The sequence below is a fragment of the Mus pahari genome, chromosome 19, assembly GCF_900095145.1.
Source record: "Mus pahari chromosome 19, PAHARI_EIJ_v1.1, whole genome shotgun sequence".
Classification (NCBI taxonomy): domain Eukaryota; kingdom Metazoa; phylum Chordata; class Mammalia; order Rodentia; family Muridae; genus Mus; species Mus pahari.
This window is the reverse complement of record NC_034608.1, coordinates 62,017,037-62,027,739: the sequence shown is the minus strand read 5'-3', so window position 1 is coordinate 62,027,739 and position 10,703 is coordinate 62,017,037. Positions and strand designations below refer to the sequence as shown.

The window sequence follows — 10,703 nt, the reverse complement described above, 5'->3', positions numbered from 1 at the left end:
GGGCAGGGAAAAGACCCCCCTCCCATTGTGAAAATGCAATGCAGTCAACAAAAATCACACTTGTCCCGGTGAACTTTCCTAGACGCTCCTAGTTTGTAACCACTGTGCATGAAACAATGTATATAATAAGTGCAGGCAAAGAACAGCTGAAGTATAGTTGTCATATAGTGTAAACCAGAGCCCTAGGCAAACTCGTGAAAGGAAAATAAACTGCCAAGCTGAGAGTGAAAATGAGAACCATAGCATTTCACAAAAACAAAAACAAAAATAACCTTCTGGCTTCCTGAGGATGGTACACCTTCCAGAGAGGTGGAGATTCAGCCATGAGACCAGACAGTCTCCTGAAGAGTCTCTTTCTCTCTCTTTTTTTCCTCTTTCTTTCTTCCTTATTTCACTTTTTAAAAGTACGATCATGTTCATTCTGATTCCATACACAGGCATTTCCAAGTTCAGGGCAGCAAGCAGGAAACTGCATATTTATGTGGGTGTGAGCTTGCCACGTATCTCTAAGGCTCTCAGCCCCCTAAGGCTCCCAGCGGCAGTCCCTTCTGCTGGTGATTTGGTGGCTGGCGGCAGGTGGAGATGGTAATGGCCGATTGGGAACCATAAGGCATGGCAGCAAGGGGCCTGCTGGGATGTTTCAGGTGGGTTAATGCAGATGTGTGGCTGAAATGTGGCGTAAAATAGGAGTGAGGTGAGTCACAGCCTTTTGACATAGTTTCCGGGAAAAGTACCAAAGAATTTGGTTCTTCTTGAAGTTCCTGAAAGCAGAAGCAATCAATGAAAAGGTATGTAACAGCAATGGAATGTCAGGTCTTAGGTCAGCTTGAAGACTTTCTGCCTACAAGGGTTTGCTGAGAATGCAAGCTCCCAAGAGTCTGGGAGGGAATAAAGGAAATTCGCTTTAAGACAATAGAAAGAGAAAGCAGGCAACTTAATTGTCTTGCCGGATGGTAGTCCTCTTTTCATGAGCATAAAGGATAGATTTCCATCACACCGAGCTAAAGGGGCAAGGCCAGCCTCCCAATCTAGAAAACAATCCCGCAGAAGAGCTGGGTGGTAGGATTTGGCTCACCACGATGCCAAACAAGGAGTAAGAGATAACTGTGATGTTGCAGTGGGGCACAATGACTGATAAAGCACAGGGGTCGATTCAGGAGCCAGTGGCTGCCTCTGCAGTACCACACCAACCACTCCATTGGATGCTGCCAATATTACAAGTGTTATATATAACCTCTCGGTCAGCGCTACCTCACTTGCTAAATAAAAACGAACTGTTACCCTTCTTAACAAAATATAGAATTTTGAGCAATTGAAAAATCACCACATTTAAAAATGTGCAAGACTGACCACTACTCTTCTAGGCATGTGGAATGGAGTCTGACCATTTGAGAATGATTTCCAACGTGGCCAGTTAAAACCAGGTGCACACATGGGTATCCTTATGGTCAGCTTTGGTTTCAAATGATGCAGTTCTTTGGAATCTATTAAGTCTGGACAATACATTTCTTTTGCATTTTAGCATGGTAGATTGGGTAGGGCCTCTAAAATTCCATTTTTCATTAACATTGTATAATTTATTCATTTGGTTTGATTCCTATTTCTGCAAACCCTATATGTAAACTACTTCCTTTTTCTTCCAGATGGTGATTAATACAAACAGTAGAATCTAGCATATGTGTCTGCCTGTGTGGCCTCTGTTCTTGCATAGTCTCAGCTCTTCTGGACCAGTCTAGAAAGCTTTCCTTCTTACATTTTCATTTTTTTTTTTTCCAAAATGTTTATGTGTATGGGTGTCTGAATGCACATCTCTGCACTGCATGTTCACAGGGCACATAGAGACCAGAAAAGGTGTCAAGTCCCCCTGGAACTGGAGCTATAGACAGCTCATAGCCAGCACAGGTGCTGTGAATGGAACCCAGGTCGTGTTTCCCACTGAGCACCTCTTCAGCCCTCCTCACTCCTTTCCTCTTCGCTTCGTTCCTTTGTGTCTGGGCATACACTTTTGTCTACAAATATTTTCACAGAAGACCTCATGTCGCCTCTTCATCATCTCCATTGTTCCCCCCACCCTTGGTGCTGGAGACCCCGGACCAGTTGAACAGTGGGGAATGTTAAACTTGCTCTTGGCTGAGTTTTCAGTCTTAAAGGTGGTAACTACTATGGGCTTGCCTTTGAAGTGGCAAGGAAGGGAGTTTTCCCTTCTACTAATGGAAGCAGGGATGGATGGACAATCCCTAGACTTTTAGGACTGCTACATCAGAACCAGCAAATGGGTCAGGTTTCTTTTCATCTTGCTCCCCATCAAACTGCATCTCCCCTGTTGACTAACATCTTCCGATGGACGTTTCAGGGAGTTTTTTGTCATTGCTATTGTGAACATCACAGCCATTGCTTGCTGGTGCCATTTAAAGAAACTTTCTTAGTTTGGTTGAATCAAGACTAGCAGAAAATCACATATAACAGAAGCAGCAAATGCTACACTCTATTAAAATGCAGGGCTTCAGGAATAAATGACACAGCATGAATTCACAGAGAGATTTGATTATCACTGCGAACAATGCACTTGAGCAAATTCAAATAGGTGATGAAAACAGTTAAATGTATCTGAGAAGAAATGGGCACGTACCCACAAACCATCCGTCATCACACTTTTCCATGACATCAACGACATCACTTTCCCTGAGTTCCAGCTCATCTTCATTCCTAGGAGTATAGTTATACAGAGCCTGAAACCTTAAACAGGACAAATGCGCACGTTTAATTTACTTCACATCTCGGTGAAACTGGAGAAGTTAGCATAACATGCTGAGTTAAGATTGTTTAAAATCTTTGCTAAACATGTAAAGTCAATGGAAGTGTTCAGATGCTCATGGGAATCAAGCCCCCAGCCCCCCGCTTTCATAACATTTCAAAACTTACAATTTGAAATTTGGGGGAAAGTTATAATATTCATGAATCAGGCAAAAGCCTTTTGTTATTTGTAGGCCAGACTTGCTCTTTTAAATTGTCTAGACATAGAATGTCTATCATTCAGATGCTACTTAACAATATAGAATATAAAATTAATTGTATTTTTATTATGTAGCTATGCCAACAAGAGAGATTGCAGATTTATCCAGCTATAACCATAAACAAACAATGGAGGCATAGAAATGGAATTCTCAAATGATTCTAAATTGAATTGTATAGACTATTTCAAACACACATTTTGTAAATAACGATGTAGAAATTATTATAAAAGGAAGGCTATGTTTATCATAGGAAATTCTTCAAAGCAGTACTAGTGTTATAATCTGAATAAGGATTTGAGATTTGAAGACGTGATGCAATTCCCCTTTGACCTCGAGTCATAGATGAGGCTTCATTCGTCATCATCCCTGACCCAGCTCAGCTGGCAGACTATAGACTTTCAAAAATGTGTCCAGGTAGAAGAAAAACTGTGCTTGAGTTAAAAAGTCCCCTTTGAAATAATCATCGTATGCGTGTGAGAGAGTTCCCAAGAGAGTGCTGCCATTTTGTTGTTCTTGTTTGAACTCTTTAAGAGACAGATGGTGACGGTGAATCTCTTTGACATCCACATTTAGGACTATTAAACTTGGTGACTATTAGCATGGACTAGAACCTTGGAAAGCAAAGGCTGATATTATAAGAAGCCAGGAAGAATTTGTTGTGCTGTTGGAGGGGAAATTTTATGATATAACTTATCTATTACAGGTTTAACTGGAAAATTAAGAGGACTGGTAAATTTGTTTCCATTGCTTTTTTATAACTGTCACACAAGTGTGCTAATGTAAGAAAATAACAACACCCTGGGGGCACTATGGATTTATTTTAGGCCGCCATTAAAAAGTAGACAAGACCGAATTCTTTTGTAATAAGAACACTTTACTTCTAATGACCTTATTGAGCTGGAAAAAAATCATATTTTGTAGAATAAAGCTGTTCTAGTACTGGAATTCAAATACTGTGGTATAAATGTGCAACAGCCTCACTACACTCTTGAGTGTCTCCTGATGATGAGATGCAGATAAAGTTGGCTCCAGGCAGTTGGAGGAAAGAGCTTAGCCTTTCTTGCACCCAAGTTTCCACATTAGAGATTTCTTCCCTTGCTAATAATGTTCTCTTCTAGTGGGCAATTTTAGCCGTTTATATACTTTGAGCCATTTGGAGTCTGCTGAGGTCCTTCCGTTGGGAGAGGCTTCAGCCTGTGGTTATGGAGAGAAACAAAGCCAGGCCCTAGAAGAGGTGGCAAGTAAGACTGGGCGTGGCCACCTCACTAGGATGCCTGCCTGAGGCCCAGAAAAGAGATAAGAGGAAAATCATTGTGTCAGCAAGGTCCCTTGTCCAATCTCAAACTTGAGGTGTGACATGGTCATTGTCCCTGGCTGGTATGTTAGTGGATATATTCCATAGTCACTTTGAAAAGCGGATTCTCTCTTCTTCAGTTTCTTACTCTCTAGCCTTACTGAGGCCGAGTTCCAACCACTTACAGGCCTATTTAAGGCTACAAACTGCAGCTGCCTGAGAACTTTTGAGGTCCCCAGAACTAACAAACCATCCTTGGCATGGACTCCCAGTTCATTTTTATATGATGAAAGCCAAATATGCTTGTCAGAATTTATTTACCATAGCGGTTTAATTAGATCTCTCTCCCCCACCCCTCTCTCTCACACACACACACTCCTCACAAGTTTTTATGGAAACATAAACCTTCCTGGAAATTCTTCTACCTCTGCTAGTTTTCAAACTCAGTGCTGCACACAGGAAATGCATCCCAATTAAAATAACAACAGTACTGCTTTGAAAGATGTTGATAAGATGGAGGTGGGGGCAGTGGGTGGGTCAAGACTGCCTCAAAAATAAATTTGTCAATTTCTTTATAGCCCGAACCTTTTATTGTCCCTGGACAATAAAACTGGACCATAACAACATGGCTTAGGTTTCTACCTTTCCTTCAGAAAATACATACGTTTTAAAAAGATACACAATTAGCTAACATTTCATGATCCCTCTGATTAAGGCTCCAATGGAACATAAATTTGATAGAGAATAACGGTGGAAGCAAGGCTTTAAAGTGTATTTTTCTCCACCTGTGGGCTCTGTGATTTTAGAACAGCCATGTGGCCACAGCTGCATATGACACAGCAAAGTTCAACAGATCACAACTTTCATATATCTGGAAAGTTGTTTAATAGAGCATCATGCTAGCAATGCAGGCACCCGAAACAGCTACTTTGTAACAAGAAGGTTACAAATGGGGTGTAGTTTTGTGACTCAATCCTCTCATTGTTGGCACACTTAAAAGAACTACAGAAACATTATTGCGAAGTGTTCTTAAATTTCTGCAATGAAGTGAAGTTTTCCAGTGACCCTTGCTTTTCACCAAGTCTGTTTGTGGTAAGGGCTTCAGAAGAACACTTTTCCAGCCAGACTGGGGGGAGGCACTTTCAGAAAATAGTTGTGAGGTCCAAAGGGTGCATTTTCAACCATGAAGACTTTTGGTACAGAAAACACCAGTTCCATACCAGGGCTTGCCCACAAAAAGTCATCTTTGGTCAGCATGTTTTTCACTAGTGAGCAAAGCTTGGGCAGAGAGCTGAGGTGTATGGGGCAAGGTTGAGGACCATGGGGTGGCTTCTGGAGGTGTCCTTTTGACTCTGCATAGGCAGGGGACCATAGGAAGCGAAGTGCCCTTTTGTCTCTATTTATCTGGGTCGCTAATGTAAACTGGGCCATAGAAAGACAAATGAGACTCTTAAAGACAATGGCTGGCACTTGCAGGTTGATTTAATGTATGTGTCAGGAGAGGAGATTTGGGGGGGGGGGGACCTTTGAAAAGGCACATTCCTGCTGTGCATGGAAATTGTATCATACATTTGAACAGTAGTGAGTGGTTTCATACTGCTATTTTTCAAAAGACATTGTAAAGCATGTGTTATAATTTTGGAATTATACTTTTAAGTATACTTTTGAAGTGCTCAAAGAAGTGGCAAAACAAACTTGTGCTTACCCAGTTACATGGACAGCCGAGGAAAAGGTAGATTTATAAATGTGTGGGAGTCAGTAGAACATTGGAAGATGTCCTCAGTGTATAAATCGTTTTCTGCTTTCTTCTGTTACTTATTTATATTCTAATTGTATGTGTAGATGTGTTTTGCTCACATGGTTGTGTTTGTACCACGTGAGCGCCTGGTACCCAGGGAAGTTAGGAAAGGGCATTGGATCCCTGGAGCTGGAGTTACAGATGGTTGTGAGCCACCATGTGGATGCGGGGAATTGAACCCAGGTCCTATGGAAGAGCAACCAGTTCTCTTAACCACTGAGTCATCTCATCAGCTCTTCTGTTTTCCTTTAAACCTTAACGTCTGATCTCATTGATAAAGCAGAACAATGCAACCTCTTGTACTGGAGACACCAGGCTTGCTAACTGATCCCCATTCCCTTACAAAGTCCTACTGTCCTCTGTATCTATGGGGTACACACATTGCCCATCCTGTGGCTCGAGGTTAGCCTTTCGTTTAGAAGATAAGAAGAATACTTACGGTTCTCCCCCACCTTGAATGTTTTCATGAGAGAACACAGGACGCTGTGGCTGAAACAAAATGATTTTCAATGTCATCAATGTTTGAACTGGTATCATTAAAAAGGCAATTTGGGTAATAGCATGGTACTTTTTTTTTCTTGACATTTAATATTTCCTGTTGTAAAAAAACCAAGAGGAAGGAAAAAAAAAAAGTCCACCAAATAAAGGGTTTCTGTACGCTTAAGTAATTCAAGTATTTTGAAGGGTGCTTAAAATCAAAATACCCGAGGTTCAAACTTTTGAACACAATCTGGTCTCTTCAAGCTTTGGGGGAAAGTTGATGTTTAGTCCCATTGATTTTTCCAAGGTCAGGAATATGGCAAGAGCAAGAACAAAAACCACAGGAGCGGGAAGGCTACGACACCATTCAACCTCACTCTCTAGCACTTTCTCAGACAAGCAGTGGGAAGCCACGTCCAGGCAGAACCACACTTGCTCCCAGCCTTTCCCTTCACGGAAGACATTGCCACATACGGTACAGATGAAAAAGTCAACAGCCAGACATCCCATGCTGGATGCGAATTGACATTCTCTGCTCCCAACTGTGTGAGGGCTGGGTCAGGGAAGCACATGCAGTTTTCCAAAGGGAACACAGCTTTAAGAAGAATGCAAACGGACAAGATCCAGGTAACATATAATGCTTTACCTTAGCAGAGAAATATTGGTAGGAATCCCCAGTGCACTGAACTCTCAAAAGAGTTTCCTTTCTTTTTAAAGTAAGCATCAAGACCAGTATCTGTAATAGATACTTATAATATTGGAAATGACGAGCCTTAGCATCCTGTATAGTATCTGTAATAGATACTTATTGGAAATGACGAGCCTTAGCATCCTGTATAGTATCTGTAATAGATACTTATAATACTGGAAATGACGAGCCTTAGCATCCTGTACAGCCACACAAATACTTCAGAGAATGAAACTGAACATGTTTGTTGAATATGGAAGCTCAGTGGATTTTATATCAATCATCCATATGCTACACTTCAGGGAAAGAGATATATATATATTACCCATTCACATTTCAAATATTGTTCTGCTAAATGACAGCTACCTGCTAGGATAATAAATGCAGAATCTAATAATAATGGAATTAGTCATTAGGGCCATGTCTTTAGGTATTAGGACCAGTGCTTGGATACACATTGTTACTATTGATCATCATAAACTAGACAGATTTACCCTGACACTGTCCATAGACCCCTCTGGTCCAAAGGTGGACAGAGAGCCCTGGGGTTGCAGTCGGTATGAGACGGTGAACCGACCCCTTTAGAAATTCAACCGTCATTTCCTAACCCTCATCACTAACTTATTGCAAATTAAGTGTTGTCACCACTGTAAGCCTATTAATCGGGAGCATTTTTAAACGGTATTCCTATACTTTTTTTTCAACATCTATTCATGGAATACATAAATTTAAATCTGAAGAACGGATAGGAATTACTAGCCTCATAGATGCTTTGCTCCTATAAAACAGTATTTAAATTTACAAAATGATATTAAATATAAACTATTGAAAGTATAAATTATATTATTTTCAAGGTAAATGAAGACCAAGCTGTGTATGGTGGTGCATGCCTTTAATCTCAGCACTCTGGAGGCAGATCTCAGTGAGTTCAAGGCCGGCCTACAGGGCTACATAAGAGGTATCTTCCTCTAGACATTTTTGAGACTTTTAATTTAAGAAATCATTAATTAATGTAACATATGAAGAGACGAGTGTAAATTACCCATAATGTACACGTTACATTTCCAGTTCTTTTCTAATTCCTTTTGAAGTTAACAACTGTACCAACCTGTCAGTGAAGGACATTTGAAGGTGATAGTTTGGTATTTAGCATTATCATTAGTCTCTTACTTGCTCAGAACCTTCGATGCTCCAGCCTCCCTAATACATTGTCTCTTTGACAGTTAGGAAAGCTGGGCTCTATGTGTGGGGCTCATGTAATTCCTGGGTGTGTGCCAGCAATTTCCTGTCTTTTAATCATCTTTCAAAGTATGTCTTTCCCTTGTCTCACATCCCCAAACCTTGCCCTCTTCTTTGTTCCCGAAGCATCAGTCTCCCCCATAGCATCACCATTCCCAGGCTATCACACAATACTACCTTGTATTACGAAGGGTTTGTGTGATCTCATTCAATTGTGACTTTTGTGACATTTCAAAGAGTTTCTTTGATAGGAATCTTCCTCAGCTGAATGGATAACTACTGGTCTGTTTCTAAGGAAATGTCTTCAATTCTGACATTAGAGTTAATATAGTCTATGGGTCCTTGGCAAGGAGATGGATCGTGGTGTTGACAGTCATTTATGGATGTGCATTTGTTTCTGTGTGGGCCACTGTCTGCTCTCGCTCGACCTTGGTCATGCAGCTTAGATGCCTCACCCTAAAACCAGGGAGACAAGATAAAGAAGCACCTTGCTCCCTTGTGGAATAGATAGTTCATCTCATAGTTTTCTTTTTCCATGTATAGACTCCTCTCCTTAATCTTACAAGCTGTATAGTTAGAATATAAGCTAATTATTATTGTATCTTAGTCATGTGAAAATGGCAGAGGTTCAACTTCACTGTGGGTATTAGTTACACAGACCTACATCTAAAGACATTTTGTCAAGAAGAGATGGAAGGATGATTTTGATTGGCCCTCGGTTGAATGACGTATTATGACTGACTAGATGGACTGGTTTGGTTAAACTCAGCATCTGCATTTTGTGTTTCCTGTGCATTATTTAAGCCAAGTGCTTCCAAATACCATCTTTGCTACAGTGTGTGCACGCCACCGCCACCTAGTGGTTATCCGTGGTAGTAACATGTTAAAGTTGTTTTTGCCTTTTGTTAACAGGGATTAAATTCCTTCAGCCTAGATTGATTTTGAAAGGATATTCTGAAGCCTACATGGTAACTTGAAGTAGATAACATAGATAACAATCTGTTTTTTTCTGACCTCACTCTTCCTTTTCTGCAATCTCAATTCTCGAGAAGTTATGACTTGCTAGCCTGCACTCTTTATGGTCTAGACGTGTAGACTTCAATTTTAACTGCTCAGGCATTTCTATCATGTATAGCATCTCAGCAGTGCTGAGGTTACTATAGAACAATATACACTTATAACATTTATTGGGGCTTCTGCAAACTGTGAGCTTAAGAAAGCAGCTTTCAAGTTAACAGGTAGGCATTACCATGTGAGACATTCTGAGCAAGAATTGGCCTACGGTTATATTCATTCTCTTGGTGAGTTTTTAAGAATACAACACAGATTTGAAAATCCAATGATGTATAATGTTAGTGTCACGGTGCCCTAAGTATTTAACGTCTGCCTTTTCTCCTCAGTGTCACCATGGGGATGAACTGTATGAAAGCAATGGTTTCATCAAGAGAATTTCATAAGTACACAGAATATCCTTGGAGTTTTCCTTTTTAAAAAATGGTACAGAAATGGGTACAAAAGAGGCAGGTTTTCAACACATGGCACTGTGCAAAGCCATGATCAGTAATAAAGAGTAATATAAAGGATCAATTATAAAAAATTATGCAGCTTCTTTGAGGCTTATCCTATGACCTGGCATTAGCGGACAACACGCACTATTGCAGCTGGAAGTTTAAAAGCCAAGTGTTTACTTAGGTCTCCTCAAGCTAGCCCAGGAGGATCAGCCATAGGTCAGGTGATTCTCTAAAATGTATGTGCTGCTACTTTAAAATCCACTGTGGGAAAAGTCTTTGCAAGCTCTTGGGTTCCCAAGTCATTCCTTCTCAGCAAATGCTATCTATAGCGTTTGTCAGCCAGAAATAGAGGGCTGTGACTCTGCTAACTAACAAAACCACTCACCGGCCTCTCTTCCCTCTTAGATCAGCAACGTAGAACACAAATTAAAATAAAGGAGAATCTTCTAGTCCTCAGACATTTAAGTAATATACAAACTTATAAAGTGGAAATACGGGCAAGGAAAAAAAAAAAACTCAGGGCAACTCAAAGCATGGCATCTTACTAGCCCATGGGAAATTAGAAATGAGTTCTGTTAAGTTTTATAAAATTAACTTACTCCCTGTCTCTCTGTCTGACTCTGTTCTCTCTCTTCTCCCCTCCTGCAAGCATTGGTGTTAGCTCTGGAAGGCTGTTCAG

The 10,703-nt window shown here is 40.6% G+C and overlaps 1 protein-coding gene across 17 annotated transcripts in view; it reads right to left on the bottom strand.

Moving 5' to 3' along the window:
* Positions 1-359: 359 nt before the first annotated feature.
* Sorbs2 (sorbin and SH3 domain containing 2) overlaps positions 360-10,703 on the bottom strand; it is a 192,926-nt gene continuing 182,582 nt past the window's right edge. For 16 of the 17 annotated variants that reach the window (XM_029532180.1, XM_021218762.2, XM_021218758.2 and 13 more), the window contains 3 exons: positions 6,546-6,595; positions 2,630-2,736; positions 360-761 (listed from right to left, as the gene is read on the bottom strand). In XM_029532180.1, coding sequence (XP_029388040.1) covers positions 700-761; positions 2,630-2,736; positions 6,546-6,595 — 219 coding nt within the window. In that variant the 3' untranslated portion in view covers positions 360-699. The remainder of the gene's footprint in view (positions 762-2,629; positions 2,737-6,545; positions 6,596-10,703) is intronic. The other variant, XM_021218767.2, reaches the window with a different exon arrangement.